Source organism: Echiichthys vipera (genome assembly GCF_963691815.1).
Source record: "Echiichthys vipera genome assembly, chromosome: 18".
Lineage (NCBI taxonomy): Eukaryota > Metazoa > Chordata > Actinopteri > Perciformes > Trachinidae > Echiichthys > Echiichthys vipera.
The window spans coordinates 13,878,374-13,899,167 of record NC_139843.1 but is presented as its reverse complement, the minus strand read 5'-3'; the positions used below and the strand labels follow the sequence as shown (position 1 = coordinate 13,899,167).

At 40.5% G+C, this 20,794-nt stretch overlaps 1 protein-coding gene across 4 annotated transcripts; it reads left to right on the top strand.

Annotated features, from left to right (window-relative positions):
• The first annotated feature begins 6,010 nt into the window (after positions 1–6,010).
• On the top strand, positions 6,011–19,467 carry plekha4 (pleckstrin homology domain containing A4). Of its 4 annotated transcripts, none has more exons than XM_083932643.1 (24): positions 6,011–6,180; positions 9,270–9,339; positions 9,443–9,541; positions 9,627–9,699; positions 9,795–9,895; positions 10,178–10,296; positions 10,388–10,600; positions 10,720–11,017; positions 11,766–11,825; positions 11,964–12,116; positions 12,849–12,908; positions 13,008–13,088; positions 13,166–13,318; positions 13,431–13,529; positions 13,790–13,898; positions 14,185–14,258; positions 14,911–15,015; positions 15,100–15,190; positions 15,399–15,448; positions 15,939–16,058; positions 16,149–16,520; positions 16,970–17,091; positions 17,209–17,315; positions 17,751–19,467. In XM_083932643.1, exons 1-24 carry the CDS (start codon positions 6,140–6,142, stop codon positions 18,917–18,919), a joined length of 3,939 nt encoding a protein of 1,312 aa, XP_083788769.1. In that variant the 5' UTR covers positions 6,011–6,139; the 3' UTR covers positions 18,920–19,467. The 4 variants fall into 4 exon arrangements, with proteins under 4 accessions (XP_083788769.1, XP_083788772.1, XP_083788771.1 ...); XM_083932646.1 differs by having other exon boundaries at positions 17,214–17,315; positions 17,751–17,890; XM_083932644.1 differs by lacking the exon at positions 6,011–6,180 and adding an exon at positions 8,586–8,824.
• Positions 19,468–20,794: the final 1,327 nt, after the last annotated feature.

Below are 20,794 nucleotides of genomic sequence, written 5' to 3'. Positions count from 1 at the left end.
GCAGTGGTCGTGGTGAGTAGACGTGAGAATTTATGGTGGCTAAGCACAGGAGTTAAACCTATAATGAGTGCAAACAGCCATCACAGACCAAAGAAAACACAACAGGAGACCACGATCCGAGAATAATCACACACACTGAGCTCCATGTTTCTCACTGGATGTGATGTATCTGGATGGCTTATGGCAGGCATGTGAATGATTGGTAACTCTAAACTCCTGTCATGAGCAGAGCGGTATATAGGTGACACGTATAGCGAGACTTATAGGTTGGAAGCGAGAGTGTCCCACATTTCATACCACACTGCTTTTCGCACATTGCAGACTCTGAATACTAGTAAATAAAAACTTCCAATCAAAGTTTAAATGTTTAACTTCTATGGTCTTTATGATGAATCTACTTTTGCTGCAAAAAAAATACATATTCTCATACTCATACTTGTATGTTATATATGTCTGTATGCATCTCTAAAAATTGCCTGGGGTACGTCTTTGGTTAAATTGTATCTCAAATGAATAATTAGCTGTAAATTATATATTGTATATTTTGTAACATATTACATGTATTGTGTATTTTCTATGACAAATGCATAAACTTAAAAAAGAATTTCCCATGAAAAATAAACAAGCATACAAAAGGGATACCTTGAAGGTATAATGTATATAGTATGTAATTGATAATACACTGAAATACGATTGATACATTATCATTATTGTTGTATAAGCAATATTAATAATAACAAACAATTATTATCATTAATGAATTATTAAATCTAGAAGAAAGGTTAAGGGACAGGGGTAGGATTAAATAAGTTATTCTTCTCACTCCTTATCGAGCTGTATAGAATAATTGTTGGGCATTTACATTTTGCTTTATGATTTTCATTGCTTTGCATATATTGCCTGGTATGTCCAATTGTTTGACTATTTAAATTTTGTTCTTGTTATTTATTCCTGTTTTATGTCTTTACTTGTTCGGCACAAATAAACAAATATAAATGAAGTGTGTCCAGGGTTTAATTAATTTTCAATACTGGATGAGGTTCTAAATTACTTTCTTTCAATGGGTTCCCATGGTATTTGGGGTATTATTCCCACCCGGTCCTACACCACTCTATCAATGATGTGCAGCTTCCATTTATTCTGACACTATTGGTCCCTGCAGATTTACTGTCATGTAGCTGCTACAGTCGAACAAGGCCTGGTGGAAGCATCGGTTACACGTTGCTCTCTCTCTCTTTCTCTGAATGTACAGAACACACATACACACCACACATATAGGCTATATATACATATGTATGCACACACACGCACATCACTCTCATTCACCTTCTCTGTTTCTTTTGGCTGTCTCCTGTGTGTAATGATGCCGGTGTCAACATGTGGTGCCACTGTATACATAGTTCATACAGCACATGATACCGGCATATGGGATACTGGGTCAAGCTCTGTTTAGGGTTTACTGATACCACATTTACACTGAATGCTGACCCAATAAACTCAACAGGTGACTTGATGGAGCTTGACCAGCTTTTTCCATCGGCCATACAACTCGTAAAAAATGACATCACTGATGTAAACGCACTGTAGACTTAGACTTAGACTTAGACTTCTCTTTATTGATCCCTTTGGGATGACTCCCGCAAGGAAATTGAATTTCCAGCAGCTTACAAAAACACAAGGGACGTATAAAAAAAATTACAGTATAAGATAAACAATAAACTCTTAGCTAAATAAATACAGAAAGTGTTTTTTTTTAAAGCAATAAACAGTAAACAATACATTCTTAGTCAAATATATATGAAGTAGATGTAAGAATACAGAGAAAATAAAATTCACGGAAAATGAAATCAGATAAGGTAAATGTAGAGGAAATGTGTAAGATGAAATATGTATGACTGTATATTACAGAAAAGAGCAGTAAGATTGAATAATTTCACTTAAGTGGTGGATAAAGTTATTGCACAAAGAAAAGAAGAGTGTGCAGGTATGTAAGAGTAGATTAACTGCACAGTGAGTGGCTCCCACTCCTTCCCTTCTGTTCTCTTTATTTCCTCCTCCCCACGAGTGAGGAGTTGTAGAGTGTGATGGCACTGAACAGCATGTTTAACATGCTCAATAAACATTCAAATGTAGGCAGCGGGGCTACTGTTTTATTTATGAATTGTGCCTTTAATCCATTAGGACAATAACCAAAAAATGAAAACCTGTATATGTAGTTTCTGGTTTTACTTCACTGGTTAATTGTTTCTGCATATTTATGGACAAATATTATGCAGGAGTATATGTCTTTGAAAATGCTTGTTAAAGTTTAAACGACACTACATAGCAGTATATTAAGTGTATTTCAGCTAAACAGTTAAATTGTGCTTGCACATTAATGTATCAGTAACATTACTCCAATTATTACCGACCATACAGCAGGAGCCATATCATATCTTCTAATGACATAATCAATGTCATTAGAATAGGTACGTGATATAGAAAATGATCCAGCAGCTCCACCTGCTGGATTCTTGTCCTTTGCGCACCACAAAGGGAAAAACAATGTATTCACAGTATGGACTGTCTGTACGCTGAAAAAGATTTTTACCAACTCTGTTTGTAATATACTTCTCTTCGTGTATGTTGCGTTTAAAAGAAGTAGAAGACAAATAAAAATGATGAATGGAAATGTTATTATAGGATTTAGACACATGAATAAATACCCTGAATGTTAAAACGAAATATTATAGATTTTATAATATTTGATTAAGTTTTATTAAATAATTTCACACTTTTTATGCACATGATTATTTATTTCAAATCATCTCATTCATTTATTCAATATTGAACACTTTGGGGCCTGTATATATTACAGGTGAATGTAGACTCTGACTGTCTTTTCTCAAGAACCACATTTCCCATGAGGCCTTAAACCACTGCCCCTGCTTCCTGAGTGAGAGTGCAACACAGGTTTTTGGTCTGTAATAAGAGATGCTAAGTAGCCACGCAGCTGTCAGTCAGCAGGGCTGGTTGTGTGTATGTGTGTGTGTGTGTGTGTGTGTGTGTGTGTGTGTGTGTGTGTGTGTGTGTGTGTGTGTGTGTGTGTGTGTGTGTGTGTGTGTGTGTGTGTGTGTGTGTGTGTGTGTGTGTGTGTGTGTGTGTGTGTGTGTGTGTTCTCGTGTGTCTGTGTGTAGTGAGGGACTGCTCATAAATATCTGTAGGCAGATGGTTTTGTCCGCTGTGAGAATTGGACATCCAGGGTATCTGAGGTCACGACCTTCCTGTTCCAAAACAAATGGCCTGGACATGTGAGGTACTAATTATAAGATGGCATGATTACTACTTGAGTGTTGAGCAACGGATAGGGCGTTTTGTGCTGTATTTACAGTACATGTGGAGGTGGAACAAAAGCATAGTCCCTCTAATCAGCCAAGCCTTTAGGCCGCTTTCCTGTGAGAGTATATTTAGACTTGACTTTTCTCCTATCTCCTTGTTATCACAGCTCTTAAAATGCCTTTCATATCTTCCTCTTGTACTGAATTAATGCCAGCTCTCCCGAGGCATCTGTAGTGGCCCCACTGCTGAGAATCAGCTTTTTTATATTATCCTTGACTAGAAACACTAAAACTCTTCTCACCTTAAAACACCGTGCACCCGTTTTCTTAGTGAAGCCCCATCTCTCTCGTGTGCTGCACAAAAGTCGAGGCACTTCAGTTTCTATCTTGAGAATATTTAAAGAAGACGCTGACTCAGTGCAGCAGAAAATACCCGGGGAAATGCCTTTGCCAAATTGCGGAAACCTTAAAAGTCTACACTGACTCATTTTAAGACCATGGGATTGTGTCTGATATTGCAATGTTACATTCGATATTGACAACAGTTTTAATGTTTGTACTTTACAAGAAAATGTAAGTTTTTAAAAAAAATGTAATTTTGATTTTTGTTATTTTTAAATATCTTTAAATATCAACATGTACTATTATGAGTACTGTATTTTATACCTATTAAGTTATTAAAAATAACAATACCTATAATGATAATATAAAGGTAAAAGTAAAAAGCATATTTATTTTATTTAAAATGACAGACTTAGAATTATTTCCTATTGGTGTCAGTTTCCTGTGTGTGTGAGGAGCTTCCCAAACCCACCAGCACAGAAGAAGAAAGCAGATGCTGCTCGCTGCCTGGAAGTGGAGTAGGGTGCTGAGCGTGGTTCAGTGGTCTGCTGTGGTGCTGGGTCTGCCTGGGTTGATTGGTGGGTTGTCGTCCACTTTCAGCTGCCCGAGGAGCGCTGCAAACACAGAGGAGTCCTGCCCCGTGAAGCAGAAAAACAAGTCATGAATAATGTCGGACACATCGATACAACCTACGGCCATGGTGCTGAATTTGACCTGCAGTGATGGAATGATATTATAAGCAAAGGAATAATATTCAAGAAGGTTTCTGTGTGTGAAGTTAACTTATCACTTTATGTGTTGAAGATGTAGCCTAAAGTTGAGTGCAGTGACTCCCTGTAGCTGTCTTCTCCGCTTCTGTCTGTGGAGCCGAGGTCTGAAGTCGAGGGCGCTGATTCGTCAATGGTCGTCCTCACAATTTCACTACTGTCTCTTCATAATTACCTGCACCGTATCGCTCTCTTCCCTGCTTCTCTTTGTGGAGGAGGCCAGAGGGAGCAGAGTCTTCTGACCTTCAAGAGGCTGAAGATAGACCATCTTCAGGACGTACCCATCGCCGCACAGGAAGCTCCTGACGTTAAACAACAAAAACTAGGAGGTGGATATTGCTGGATGAGAGGGGAGAGAGGTCCGATGTTGTCATCATCATTGATCAGCGTCCTCTTCAACATCTTCTCCAGCCTCTCCATCCTCTTCGTCCTCTTCCTCTTCAGACAGGGCGCCATATCAAGCATCTTTGCGGACGCCGTCAGAGAAGTCGTCATCATCACCATTGTCTTCATCCTCCTCAGCACTGTCCAGTCAATGACATCTTCATCTTCTCCATTGACCTTATTCTTATTTTTATCTACTTGTATTTTTCCCCCCAGGGATTTGTTTGACCTTCATTTGTATTTTTAACCGTAAAAACCTGTTTGAAATACTCACATGGGGTGTATAGGTAATCATTTTAAATCCTTATCACACCTAATAAATTAGGGCTGGTACAGTAATCTATAATAGCTGAATAAATGGGCTGAGCTTCATATTTTTTTTAAACATTGTATCGCCTATTTATGGACAGGGATGAATAAAATAGTATAAGTTTATGTAATTGTGAAGAAGAGAAGCAGTGAACAAACAAATAATTACGTATTATATATTATATATATTATTATATTATATTATAATTATCCTAAATGAGTCCTCTGACATGAGACATTTTCAAAAAGACAACAGACTTCTTCTCTTTCTGATCTCTTTGTCTTCATGTGATATAAGCTATCCAAACACATTTTTCCTATCCAATCAGCTTCCTAATGTTTCAACTTTGCGTCTATACTCGCAAATTAAAACAATCCATGGATATGTCCAATTCAAATTCAAATTCTAAGCTTCACTATACAATTGTTGCACCACGGTTTGAATATTTGCCGTATTGTAAGTAGTTATTTTTATTAGTTTCTAATTGAAACAAAACCTTTGAGCCATGGCATTCAGAGCGCACCCTTCATACTCTAAATGGTTAGGCCTTAATCAAGGGTGATGAATCGAGACTGGCATCCGAATCTTGCATCATCATTGAGCTAGACCCAAATGGCTGAGGAATGATATTTAGCTTGTGCAAAGGGGCAGAGAAGGAGAATGGGAGAACAGCTGTTTTTTTTCTAAATTCCTAAGTCACAAACCCACACTCAGCAAAAGACAGAGAGGCTGTCAAGGGCTGGGTGAGAGGGAGGGCCACTGAAGAGAGAAGAATGGGCTCACAGAGAGTGCACTGTTAGGGGACAGAAGAGTGTGAACAGCCAGCGTAGGTAGATCACCGGACAAACGCTGCAGCCACGAGTATGAACAGGCGGAAGGGGTGAGAAAGCGTATAGAGAGGTTCACACCTGTGCGAGGAGAGGGTTGTGGCTGTTTTTTGCTCTGCAAAAAGGAGCTTTCGAGAGCCAGGAAGAGGGCAGCCAAGCCTGAGGAGATGCTGTGAGGAAGAGTGCCAAGTGATGGAGCTTGAAGCAGCCAGCAGGAGGGCACAATTAGTCAGGTACAGCAACATGGCATCTTTATTATTATGTATGTCTTATGTCAGGAGTAGTATTTGCACAGTTAAAAACTATTGCTACATAAAGATGTTTGGGTAGTTTTTCTAGAGTTTAGAGCACAGTTTAGTATACACTGAACAAATACACTGCTGTTGCTCAAGCTTAACAGTTGGCTAATGTATGGAGTGGGTGTGGATGAAAGTGGACACAAAAGGTCTGGATCCAGGCAAGGTAACTGTATAATGAAGTGTGATGTGTTATCTGTGGCTCAACTATTTGGACTTTTTCTCAGCTGTATTTATCCAGTAACTTTTACGCCTCCTATAGCCCAACTTCACTGTCTAAAGCCACATGAAATCATGTGTGAATGGACTGTGCCTTACGTCATCACTTTACTTATCAAGGTCAAACGTACAGTGATGATTTCACTGACAATAAAAGACAAGAGAACGTAAGAGACATGCAAATATTTTCGTTGATAGAGAGTGGAGGATATTTTATTCAACATGCTCTGTGTCTAACTTCACATGATGCTCTGGAGTCCTCGGGCATCACAAAGCGCACTCTGTGTGGCACACAGACCCACCATTTGTCCTCCCCTACATCCCTCTTTAGCATTTTAAGTCTTCTCCTCCTCCAAGCGAGTGACCCCCGCTGATTAAGAAGGAGATTTTCCAAATATTTCACAACACCCACGTAACCCCCGAGCGGCTATGAGGTTTCTCCTCTCATCGCTCACAAAGACTTGATTGTTTTCTCTCGTTTACTTCGTGTCTCACTTGTAAAGGACTGGGTTTGATACCGACAAAGACTGCAGCAGCTAAACCATGTCAAAGCTCTGGGTCACCCACGAGTGTTTGCGGAGGCTCGGCGTGACATCTCTCTCATGATTTTTTATCTTTGAGTTCATCTGTTATGCTGTTTCATGAGGGTCTGTTTAGATAACTGTAACTGTAGCTCGGCTGAGATAGCTACAGGGGGTGTAATTTATAGCTTTTAAAGTTTTGATATCAAAATAAGAATAGCTTTCAGTAGTAAAGTGAGTCTGTTGAAAAAAAAACATTACATTAGGCTATTACATTATGGATACATTCATGAATACAGCACATACATACACACGTAAATATTCAAGACATATTTATCTCTTCTAAATACATTTTCACATAAATATCCTACAATAAGAAAGTAGTAGAGGAATAGATATTTGCGGTATTTCATAAAGACAATTGTACTTTATATATTACCATAAGTAGTAATTCAAGACTTTCAAATAAGGAACTTAAAAAGATTAATACAATCTAATTTCATACATATATTTCATTTTAAGGGCATGGCAAAGCAATAAAAATAAACAAATATGAGCATATATATGCAACATCCAATAAGTGCATATAGACCATGAGGGTACAAACCCAGATCAGCAAGAATCAAGGACGTGTGTTAGCTTCCAATAAGCCGCAGATACTACAGAGCGCTACATATAAGCGCAGGATGTAAGTGCAATTTTTTCTTTATTTATTTAATATTTTTAGTTTAAATACGCCATATACAACAACACAAGCCATATAAATCCACACATAATAATGTAGAGCGAATGGGTCATTATTGTAAACAAGCATCTGGGTGCTGCATCACCCTGTCAGGGTTTATTTCACAATAATGACTCTTGCAATACATTATCCTGTTAATAACGTAAATACCTAATTAACAAATCAATAAATTGGCCCAACATAGCGATTTGAAAATAATTGTACTGATTAAAAAATGGTCCAAGTATTTTGTTGTAAAGTGTGCTACCAGTATATATGCTTATGTGCTGCGGGTTTTTTTTTCCCAATCCCACACTGTACTCCCCATAGGAGCACAGTGTGGGGCTGCCTTTTTTTTATCCTCTCCTCCTTCCCTCCTCCTGCTATCTCCCCTTTCCTACCCTCTTTTGTGAACTGATTTGCCCCCAGGCATAAATTAAGTTTCTTGAATTGAACAGCGTCCATAGCAACAGTCTGTTATTCGGTAACATACAGTGCAGTGTAATAAGTTTAAAGCTTATTAAATAATAAAGGGGAACTGTGGTGTACAGAAGGTGCAGGTGTACAAACTGGCTGATAAAACATTGAGGTCACATGCCTAAAGAGACGCCATGACCCTAGAGAAACACACAAACCTGTGACACAGTGAAGCCCGCTCCACCCTACACATTTGCCTTCAACTGGCCACTTCCCCCGGCTCCATGCTCTCTTATTTTGGTTTTCTGTCCTCAGCAGTCCACGCGTCAGTTCAGAACACATTCCAAATCTCGTCTCTCATACCAGCCCGTCCCTGTTGCCAGATTGGTTTTCACACAGTCCCGGGTGCCCCTCCCTGCTACCACGGCGATGCAGCTGTCACTTGTCAGTTTCGTGGCAGGGATGCACACCGGCTTGTTGTGGCTCAGAATAGAATTGTGGGAGAGTTTCTTTTTTTTTTCTTTTTTTTCTGGAAGTGGTAGAGCAATATCACCAAGTCTTTGAGAGGATGAACAGTTGACGAGGAAACAATCTCAACTATACGGGAACATGGCAAATGCGTGCTCGGAGGTTGCAGGGTGCTGTTCATGGGAGTGACTGACTGCTTCTACAGAGGGACACTCTGGTTCAGATTGTATTGGTAAGGCCTCATATCTTAGCCTCACTCAGAGCAACCAGTTCATTCAAATGTGTGAGCAGAGCTTCGATAAAGGGAAGGGAAGTATTTTTATTTTAATGGCATTAAGGAAACCAAACATTTGTTCATAGGTTGTGGTACACTATAACTGTGTGTGTGTGTGTGTGTGTGTGTGTGTGTGTGTGTGTGTGTGTGTGTGTGTGTGTGTGTGTGTGTGTGTGTGTGTGTGTGTGTGTGTGTGTATGTATGTTTGTGTGTGTGTGTGTGTGTGTGTGTGTGTGTGTGTGTTTGTGTGTGTGTGTGTGTGTGCGTGTGTGTGTGTGTGTGTGTGTGTGTGTGTGTGTGTGTGTGTGTGTGTGTGTGTGTGTGTGTGTGTGTGTGTGTGTGTGTGTCTATCTGGCCCTTTTCTACTGCAGTCTATTTATGAATATTTGTGTTCCCACTGCAGAATGGATGAACAGGACAGAGTAAGCCAAGCATCCAGCGTAGCCACCATTTCCTACTTTCCTGTAATTAAGGTTTGTGCTTGTTTGAGTTTATTTGCATTTTGTATGAGCACAGCTGTCTTTTAGTGAAACTGTTAATCCATACAAATGTATTATTCTCTCTTCCGGTTAACAGGAAAGCGATGGAAAGGTACAAACATTTGGGAAAAGATGTCAAGCCGCCAAGAGAGACCCCAACTGTTCCGTGGTCATCAGAGGATGGCTCAACAAAAAAGTAATTTTTCCGGTCTGCTTATCAATTTCATCATCATTGTACATATGTAGAAGAGCGACCGTTTAAATGAATCTCCCCTCTGCAGGACAGCTCTGGTTTGAAGCTATGGAAGAGAAGGTGGTTTGTCCTCTCCAACTACTGTCTTTTTTACTATAAAGGTACACAACTTGTAGCCCAGCACTCTGTCCTGAATGAAATCCATTCATGTGCATCTCTGCTTTTGTTCACTTCTTTTCTTTCCCCCCTCTGCCAGACAGCAGAGAAGAATCAGTGCTGGGCAGTATCCCGCTTCCCAGTTACAAAATCTTGTTCTGCACACCCCGAGAATGCAAGAACAGAAAGTTCACCTTCAAGGTATCAATGGATGTGCCGTTAACAATTGATTTTAAGTCTTGCATTTACAGAAATTTTTACTTTTATTTGTTTTATTTTAATTTAAACATCCTTACTTCTCACCGATTGAATCAGGCCAAATTTAAACATTTATAAAAATATTTTAGAGGGATATTATCCACTAGCTATAACTTCTCAATATTGTGGTTCCAATTCATTAATGTCAGCTCAACTGAGAACCACTGATCCTTTATGAGGGGAATAATAAAAGTGTAACATTGTGAATGATTACTGTAAAACTAGGTGGTGCACCAGGGAATGCGCTCTTATTTCTTCAGCGCTGACACTCAGGAGGACATGTTGGGTTGGGTCCGAGCCCTCAGCCAGTCTGCTGCAATGGAGCCAAACAGCTCCCTGAACAGGTAGAGCACTATTCACTGAGGTGTTATACGGTGATCGTAAAACATTTTTCATGATTGAGTAATTTTTTTGCTGCATCTCTTATCCTTTTAGGCGTTGCTCAAGCTATCAGGATTTCACACAGATAGGTGGCAGCACTGAATCAGTGGATTTCCCTAAACCCCCTTCAGATGGAGAGGGTCCCTCCCAAAGACACAAACACATCAGCAGGACTCTAAGCGAACCAAGTCATCTCACCAGTGGGAGGATGGGAACGTCACGCTCAGAGCAGAGGGGGAGGCGGAGTATGCGCCAGAGAAACAGCAGGTTGTCAAATCTCTCTGTGTGAAGGGTACATATAGAAATTCCTGTGGTTCGCTTAAAGGGAAAATCATCTGAGAAACGTCCCAACGTTTGCATTTTTGTTCGTTTTTTTCTTGAAACAGAACACCCAGCCCTTCTGATTGTAGCAGAAGAGCTTGTGGTCCACACCAAGAGGAAGATTCTGTTCCCAGCCAAAACACACCACCCATGCAGACAGACATGACGGGAACAGGTTCTTTGACCTCAAGAGGTCAGCTGGGGTCACGACCTCATACACCAGTGGGAAGGGTTGACATTCGACCTCACGATGACTCAGTTATGGGGCTACAAACATTGTACTACGCACCTGCCTCACCCAACCTGGAGTTCAAATCCACTCCCAACACCCCAGTCACGGAAAGGTGGCAAAACGTGAGCAAGGTCAGGAGCTGATCGGTTTGTGTTGTTCATAAATATAGTCGAATAGCCTGGGTTGAAAAAGAATGACTCTGATGGCTGTCTCTGTGAAGTACAATACTAAAATAGGATAGTTCCCCTTTTTTGGAAAAGGGTTGTATGAGGTGCTTATCCATAGTCAGTGTATTATCTACAAGTGATGAGCGTTTTAAGTAGCACCCAGAACTCCTAACACAGAATGTGGGCATCAAGACATATTTTAGCCACCTAAAAAAAGCTATATCAGTTCAAGCATATGCTATATTAAGAATATTTGTTCAGCTTGTGACCGAGTAAAAGTCAAAACCAGGCAAAAACTTTTTAATTTTACCACTAAATCTGGTTTCTGAAAACAGTTTAAAAGGCAAGAAATAGGCAATACGATGACAGAACCTTGACTAATATTTGATCAGCGCAGCTTAGTTTCACAGTTTGATCGGTGTTCACAAGCAGTCATTGACACTACGTCAAAGACTCCTCTGCTAACTAACTCGCTAAAAAGTTAGCGAGTTAGTTAGTTAAGTTAGTTTTTAAAGTGCACACTTAAACTGATATTGATTTGTTTAGACGGGCCTTTACTAAGGTGGCTAAAATATGTTTAGCTGCTGCCCCCATCCAGAGGAGTACATTGCTTAGCTTCTGTGCTTAGGTACCACGGACTTCAAAAAATCTGAACTATCCCTTTAAACAGGATAATTTTGTATCACCCAATGTCTTTTTTTATTGTTTTCAGCCTACAGCTACCTATGGGTCTGTCCATCACACCTCGAGTGGGAGACGTCCTTTAGGAAAGGTGATTATAGTATGAACAGTATGACTTTTACAGAACACACCCAGACTAGCGTGCAGCAGTGTACAGTAGCACAATATGTTTTATATAATGCCGTGTATTCTCTGTTCTTATCATCTACATACTGTCTCCTTCCTTCAGAGTTACTCCACAGGGGCACATGCAGACTTACTGCCCCCTTTACCCCCCTCATCGAGAACCGCACACGCTCCCCACCCCCCACACCACCACCACCACCACCATCATCACCATCACCGCAGCAATTTATCTGTTTGTGTGCTACCGCCAGCTATGGTACAGGCCTTGTTGCTGCGCTCTCTGTTCCTATGGTGTCTTGTGTGGTTCAGCTTTAAACCTGTGTTGTGTTATCTATACGTATGTATGTCTCTCGCACGTACGTATGTCTTAAAAAAACGTTGTTTGCATTGTGGTGTTGTCTCTAACTGTGAAGACTAACTTTTTATCACCATGAGCAACAGTGTTCATGTAGACATTTTGATATTGTCCTGGCCTGTTACGCAAATGTCACTGACTTGTTAAATGTCCATGTCACTGTACTATATTCTCACTCTTTGTGTTAGCTTTTATTTGTCACTAATAAATCATATATTGTGTTTATTGATTTTATTGTGTTTTATTATATATGTGTGTTCTGTCTAATTGTGGTAAGTTCTGCCACAATTATACTTCATGAAATGAGTGTTACATGAAGCAGTTGTTTGCCAAATAATAAATGTATTTTCTTATATATTCATGACAAATAGATGTGGCCTCAGTTTGGCTTAAGCTTGTGCTGTGCTCTTTTGAAAGACAACAGCTCAGTCTTAACATTTCAGGATTGACATATTAACCAACATTAACAAACCTTAGCCAGCACAAACAATTTCATTAAAACAACATCAAAAATGATCTTGTAAAAATGATATTTTCAATCACATATTGAAAAAGCTGAATAGGCAGAAGCAGAAGAATATTGAAAAAAACACACAATTAAAAACTACTGTTTGACAAAATGATGCATTTCAGGCCTCGAAGCCTGACCAAAGGGAGGCTCCACCAATCAGGCCTCTTGAAAGTGATGCAGACGTGAGTATTCACAATGTTGCCACGTGGCGTTTAACTGTCACCAAAGTATCTTGCTGTTATTTATTTCATTAGATGTTTCTCTTATATTTCCCTCTTCAGGTTGTGTTGACAAGGTTATGTGGGTGTGACAAGCTGCTCCAATCTCTGTCTGTAGAACTGGCTCAGCTACAAATGGATAAGGTAATTACCCCATACAACTACAAATTTAAGGCTATAATACCACTACTACTACTACTACTTTTTTCACTCTGTTGTAGGACAGCGTCCAATGTGCATTAGAGGTGTCCAGACTACAGCTGGAGGAGTGGAAAAGCCAGGGGCCCAGGGCCCAGGAAGAAGCACTGACCCAGAAAGCTTTGCTCCAGGAAGAGCTGGTCACAATCCGTGCCAGAATGTGTGACGTATCATTGGTGTGTAATAAATGGGGGTGTTATAAAAAGTGTCCTGTAGATAACATGTAGAATATACTTTGATTTATTTGTTTTTTTTACATTTCACAAATCCTCTCATCCTTTTATTTAGGAAATGGAGAGGGTGTGGAGTCAATACGAGAGAATGGAGAGTGAACTGTCGGTTATGCGTTCTCACCTTCAGCACATCTGTAATTTTGGGATGCCGCAGGTATTTGAAAACCACGAACTGGAGTATGTGTGTGTGTGTGTGTGTGTGTGTGTGTGTGTGTGTGTGTTTGTGTGTGTGTGTGTGTGTGTGTGTGTGTGTGTGTGTGTGTGTGTGTGTGTGTGTGTGTGTGTGTGCGTGTGCGTGTGTGTGTGTGTTTGTTTATAGTTATAGGTATAGCAACTGACCTTAAATACACAACTCTACTAACCATGAAGGTATATTTCGGCAGTAATATATTTTCTATCTTTCTTTTTTATCAGGACCAGTCTCAGGCTCAGAGAGAGCTGTGGATGATGGAGGACATCCTGGCTGGACTTAAGATAAACAGGGATCACTTCCGCTTTCTGCTTGGACTACAGAGGCACCACAGTAAGCACCACTACTCCCTCACTGTCATGATGAGAGTCTGTGGCTCCTGGTGAAGTTAAGACTTTATAATTATGTCTGTAGAGTGAGGTAACAAGAATTAGCCGTTGTTTCAATGTTTGTCAATGTGATGATGGCTTTGAAGTATTGAAAGTTCAAACAATTACTTCTTGCTTCCATTTGAGGCCGCCAATGCACAAAGTAACCTGGTTCATCTTGATTATGCACACAAGACCTGACAATAGATGAACAGTGTGGACGCCATGCCCTTTTCTGTCTCCCCTTTCAGTGTTCCAGCCAATATCTCCACATCCTGGATCCCCTGGCTCTCCCACTGCAAGGCTACATAGCGAGCTGCCATTGGTACGACTTCTGTCCCTTGTTCCTTTATCAGCAACCCCTAAGGCTTGTGCAGTGCTTATAAACAAACGTGTGATTGTTGTCCACTCAATGCAAAAGTTAAAGGTCCCATATTATGCTCATTTGTGCTCTCCGCATCACTGCACTGTCACTGCAGCTAGGGGATGACTGTAGCGGTTCTCAGCACTTATATATAGTAAAGTTGTGACATCACAACCAAACAGAAGTCCTGATGGCTCATTTAAAGACACAGCTTCTGAATACAGGCTGTGTGCATCTCTCTGTGGATTGAGCGTTTTGATACTTTCATAGTATTTATATATTTTACAATATGGGGCATTTAAATCCATCTGCTAGCATTTTGTTTTTTTTTTACAAAATTGCTTTAAATTCTATAACATATATATGTAATTATTTACCGCTTATTTATTTGTGATGTGATGGATTTTTAGAATCTGCTCTCCTAGTCAATCAACAGAACAGCAGTATTGTCTGTTTGACTGTGCGTATGACCAGTTGTATTGTCTATCATTATATCGAGACATGCACTATCGATCTTTATCGGCTTAAAGATAATATCATTATCATCATTATCAGTCTGGAAGGGATGGAGTAAGATCTTTTGTCATATCCCTTGTGACAATAAACCCTGCAGGATGTGGAACAAGAGCCACCACTCCGCCCACCGTTACCCCAGGAGCTTCAGGAGAGCTACCAGAGCAGGGATCAGGGCCACGGCTGGACAGAGTCACCATATGAGGTGTGAAATGTAGACATTATAAATGACAAACATTATCAAGTTAATAATGTTCGTTTCACTCTTCTTTTTTTGGCTATGTCTCAGGGAATCTACAGCCAGACTGTTGATCCTGTACAGAAAAGAGGAAAGAGCCAGCCCGACCTCCTTAATGTGAAGGCACCGAAAGATGCATTCGGTTGGCACAGATATATTCAAGACACACATGGAAAGAGTGCTATTAGTACAATGGCTTGTGGATTAATATATCTGATAATAAACAGCTTTAATAGGTGTTTTCCACCCTCAAATTTCCTATTTCTTTTTTTCCTCTCTCCTCTTGCCCATCCTCTCTCACTCCCTCCATCCTTCTCCTACTCTTTCCTCTGTTTTCATTTCATCTTCAGAATCTGGTTCAAAGTGGTTCCCACCAGATACAACAAACCAATCAACCAAGGTTTGGTTCTTTATAATTCCCTGTGTGCTGGTTAAAACTATATCTGGATGTATGCAATGTGATCCAAAATGCTCCAAATATAGAAGCAGTCAAAGCATTTTTTTTCGCCATTGCAATCACAGCCAAATTCAAATTCTTTGATTCTCTCATCTTCCTTGCAATTAGGGCATGTTGCAATGCCTGTTGTAAGCGAGGGGGGGAGGCAGAGGCACGTGTCTCAGTGCAGTAGCTCAGTCTTCTCACATTTGACACCCAACCCCCTCTCACATGCTCACACATACATACGGTATATATGAGCATACAGATGCAAGCAGCTGTGTGCACGCATACACCTCTGCAGAAACACATTCACCTCTGCACAAACACACAGCTTAAATAATAGTGTTTCATACGCAAATCATGGATTCTGGTTCTTGCTGTACATTTTCTACATGCATATTGCTGAGTTGCATAAATGACTCCTATTCTAAACAGCCTGTATCTTTTCTAGAAGATGAAGATGAGTGAAGAAGAGCAGATTGAGCGGATAAAAAGGAATCAGGAGAGGTTGACTAATAAGAAGAAACCCCCGCTTCCTGCTCCCGGTCAAAGTTTAGAGCCGAGAGAGGAGGTCTGCCAAATCATTTATCGGTATAACTGACTGAATCACAGCATTAAACTATATACCAATATGCAAATCTATCTCTGTGTCTCCTTATAGGCCCCCTTTCCTCTAAGGGTGACACGAGTTGTTACAGCTGTCCTGCCATCCTCTCTTGTGGCCAGACGGGTTTCTGTTGAGGATCCCCCGCCTGAGCTCAACAACCCACTGCCCGAGCAGATCCCGCCTGAGACACAGCAAAGATGGTCCGAACAGAGTAGAAAAATGTTGTACAAGCCACCCAGATGTCTGTTGCAGGAAGGTCCTGATCAAATCCGGTCCTCTGCAGAGATTTGCCAGAATCAATCCGTTAAAAAGACCAACAGGCAGCCGCATCATGGAGTATTGAGGTCCTCCAAAAAGGAGTCAGAGTCAGAAGCCAGTAGAGCCGAGTCCACAGAGAATCAAGTTCAAGACCAAGCAGTTCAAAGGGTAAGATAGAATTAGGCGAAATGAAAACGATAACGTACCATTCTTGTCCATTATAGGTGGACAAGATTGTGTTTTGTTGACACTGGCTTTACTTCCACATTGTTTGGGGTCCCACAGATGCCATTGCTGTATGTATTAAAATCTGAATAATAATTGCATTTCTTTAAAACATTTTTTGCTTTTCTTCTGAGCTTATTAAAACACTAAATGTAGAAAAGTATAAACTGAGCCGCAGAGAAAATGAGCAATATATTTGTTTTGTTTGCTGACTGGACAGAAATGAAGTTTTTCCGTGACTTCTGAAATCAGATCACTCAGTTCAAATTCCTGTTTGTGAGCAATTCTCATTAATTTAGGAAAAGTCATGAATTATCAAGCTAATGAAACAATGTTTCCTGAGCTGTTAAAGAGGGCCTGAGGTTCATTCTAACGTGACACTGCTTGAACAGATGGATGAACGGCCCTCTACCCTCCTGACCCCTGAAATGGACCCTGACCTCTGTCTGACCCCTGAGCAGCGAGAGGCCAAACTTCGTCGTGTGGAACGAATACGGGAGAGAGTCGTAAGAAGGTGGGATTTATTTTGGCATTTTTATATTTCAATGTATGTGTATACATTGTACGTGTATGAAACTCTCCATGAATTGGTTGTTCTGTCTATCTGCCTATCTTTCTATCTATCTATCAGTGCAGTCAGACAGAGTGCAACACACGATCAAATGCCAATCAGGGGAGACGGGCAGGATGTTCATCAGTGGCCCCCTGACACAGCTAGAAAACAAAAGATGAAATCAGGTGGGTATTTCCCTGGATATAAGCTATAGACCGCTGCAAGATTGAGTCCTACATTAGACTACAAACATCATCACATTGAACATGCGAAATCAGTTGGAAGCTTGTGGTGGTGACGTTGAGGACATGCGACCATGGTATATTCATTTATAGTCTTACGTTAGCTTTTTATCTTATCTAAAATCTTGAAAATGGTGTTCTCTTGTGAAGACACTCTTGCTGAAGTAAAAAGGTAACCTTAAGCCTTGGTTCTCCACAGAGTTTATTTTCTGCAATAATCTAAAATCCAATGGAATAATCCCATTTATTTTTTGTCAAGGGAAACAGGGTGAGGCTAACTTTACCCGTTACCCCTGCAGCACTTAAATCAGCTATGAGCAAAAGAAGCATCTGCTTAAAGTACATTAACTATGCACTGTTGTGTTTGTGTGTTTTTAGACCGTAGAGCATACGATGGCTTTGGAAGCTGTGATCACATCAGAGGTCCAGAAGAACTTCAGCTTTCTAGAGATACATCTCAGGATGAGGATGAAAGAGACGGACATGTGAAACGATCTAATAGTCAAGTCAAATTTGGGAACAAAACACAACACAAAGGATACAGTGGAAGAATAGGGGTTGCCAAAAGTAAAACTAAACGTCCACCTTCACCCTATCACATCTCATCTATGACTGTCTACCAGAAAGATGGAGGCAAGGGATTCACAAGCTGCAAGAATGTAGAGGAGCAAAAGCCAGAAGAACCTGTTGATAATGAAAATGAGATTGCATCCTCCGATCTGAGAGCCAAGTGGTTCCTCTCCACCAACCAGTGGCATGGGTTCATACCTTTGCAGATCCCTGGCTTAGACTCGCTGTGCATTGAGGAAATATCAGACATCGAGAACCAACCAGCATGCACTGATGACGTGATTGATTGCAGCGAAATGTCATCCGCAGTCAGTGAAAGCTTAAAGAAAATGAAAGAGAACCATTCGCTCTTCTATAAGATTGCATGTGACATTAGTATTTCAGACACAGATATTACAAAGAATGATGGGAATTCAAATACCCAAATGTCATGCAAGCCAGAAGAGGTAGAAGAACTGCTGATCACTGAATCTGTGCCGGATGAAGCGACCCATAATGTTGAGAGATCTTCTAACCAAGAGGGCTTTAGCTTGGATGTACCATCAGACGTCAATCAAAATACTCTCACAGTTAATACTGAATTCCAAGATTCTACCAAGGACAAAGAAGTGTTAAATACCTCAGCCAGCCCAGCAAAAGAGGCTTGTGTTTATGAAGACATCCCTCAAAAAGCATGTGACGATACTGCAAGGCAAGAGTTGGAAGTTAGAGAAACCATCCATGGAGCTTTCGTTCAGGACACAGCTTCTGATCAGGCCCTGGATGGATATGAAAAGACAAGAGAGGAACAAAGAAGGGTGAAAGGATCAGAAGACAGGAAGGTGGACCAAGACAGAGCTGGAGATCGGAATAAATGTCGTAGTTTAAGTGAGGACAACAACCACTCCATCACTCCCTCCAGCTCTGTGGGCGTAAGTGTGATTCGGAGTTCCTCTTTCGGGAAGGCACGAGTTACAGTATTGAGGACGAGTTTGTAGAGGCAAGAACAGCGAAGGCTTAAGGAGCTTAATGGAACAAACTTGGGAAGGTCAAGAGCACAGTTAAGTGATTTATAGTAAAGGAAAAGGCCTGAGCAGGAGAACTTGAAGTTATTGAATGGATTTGGACCTAACTTTGAATTAGATATGGTAAAATGGGAACAAACAATGTCAGAAATAGTGATAATCTTTGCTAAACTCGAACATTTCCATTATTCATAATATGTGGTTTGAATTGGATGCAGGTATAATAGAAAGTCTTAAGAGTATTCTATGAAAACAAACTATGTACGCAAATATAATGTTGTTCTTGCAGTTGATGGTAAACACCAAATACCTTATGTAGGCTATAGTGGAATACTACCCAGTATTTGAAGTTAACTCTTTCATTCCTCTCAACACATGCATTTAACATCACAGAAATTATACATGATAATGATGATGACATGTTTGGTGCTTACGGATGGCAACATAACTCCGTTATTGTCACTGTAACAGAATGTGTTTTGTATCTCAAATATGCTGATTAATAAACATGTTTTGTGCTACATCGAGACACCGACTCCTGCTTTATACGTGCCAGAAACACATGTATGTCCTCTCATTTCATACATCTTTTTGTTTTCAGTTTTTTTTTTTTGCTCAATGAAAGCCCCCCCTTACCCCCTCGCCTGGGTGCTGCTCTCTGACAAACCCTGATGCAGAATTACACAGAGCCAGTGAAAATGCCTTTGTCACTTTAAATCCTTGCCGTGTCTCAGTCGATGACATCATTGTCTGAGAACACATTACATCACCCCTTCCCAGGCTCTCTCTCTTAAAGACAGCACCACCTTATGTTTACTGGGCTACACACATATGCACATATACATACAGCCACAAACACACACACACACACACAGTCACAGAAACCTGCTTATCTGTTTACAAATGTGCATATTAATTCGGGACAGCATCCATTGATATGGCTAAATCCACGAATATATTACAAAGCTACATTCATTGGAATTTAGATGTAACCTTAAAAATATTCCTGCGATGATTGAATATTACTGGCATGTCTTGCCCACCACACTACAGATAGTAAAGGCAATCCTGATTGCATTTTAATTAGAAGCTTGTGCCTTCTTTTTTTTTAACATCCAGTATTCACATCTCAAACTGCATGTAACAGAATTGGGAGACAAAAATAGGTGATTTATAGAACCGACTTCTATAAAATGATTGCTAATAAAGTTTGAGTGACATATTGATCGTAATGGATCAGAATATTGGACATCATTACTAATACCCACATGAGGTTATTCTCATGGTGAAAACACACACACACACACACACACACACACACACACACACACACACACACACACAGCTTTCTTTTTCAGGAGCACACTGCAGATATATCACTGCTTTATGATGTACAAATGAAGCTGTATATCATATATACTGTATTTCTATTAAATTAGTGAATTTTAGCTGCAGTTACAAAAGTAAGGGGGACTAGTTGCAAGTAAAAATGTCTGTCAGTTAGTTTGTCTCTGATATACATACACACTGTATAATTAATCAGGTGTTTGATTGGCCTGCGAGTGCGCGTGAGAGCGCGGCGCGTGCGTAAATCACAGAGATGCGGAGAACGCTGAGAGAATGTTTCTTTAAGACCCATTACCTTCCAATCCGACAGAGGGGGAGTCTGTGGTAAGGTGGCGTATCGTCTCTCTCCGCGTCCCCCCCACCCCACCCCCCCACAATCCATCCTCGCCGTTTACATGTGGAAAAAAAGAGAGACCGAAAGAAAAGAAGGGGACAAAAAGGGGGGAAAAAACCCATCACAGGTAAGCTTTACTCCGGTTTCGGATGAGGGGCACGGACGCC

Excerpts from the sequence above, each read along its gene's own strand:
- plekha4 (XM_083932643.1), top strand. The coding sequence starts at position 6,140 with ATGGAGCTTGAAGCAGCCAGCAGGAGGGCACAATTAGTCAG. Across the intron at positions 12,117-12,848 it reads GTGTGCTACCGCCAGCTATG|GCCTCGAAGCCTGACCAAAG; the intron begins GTACAGGCCTTG and ends GATGCATTTCAG. Across the intron at positions 15,016-15,099 it reads GGACAGAGTCACCATATGAG|GGAATCTACAGCCAGACTGT; the intron begins GTGTGAAATGTA and ends GCTATGTCTCAG.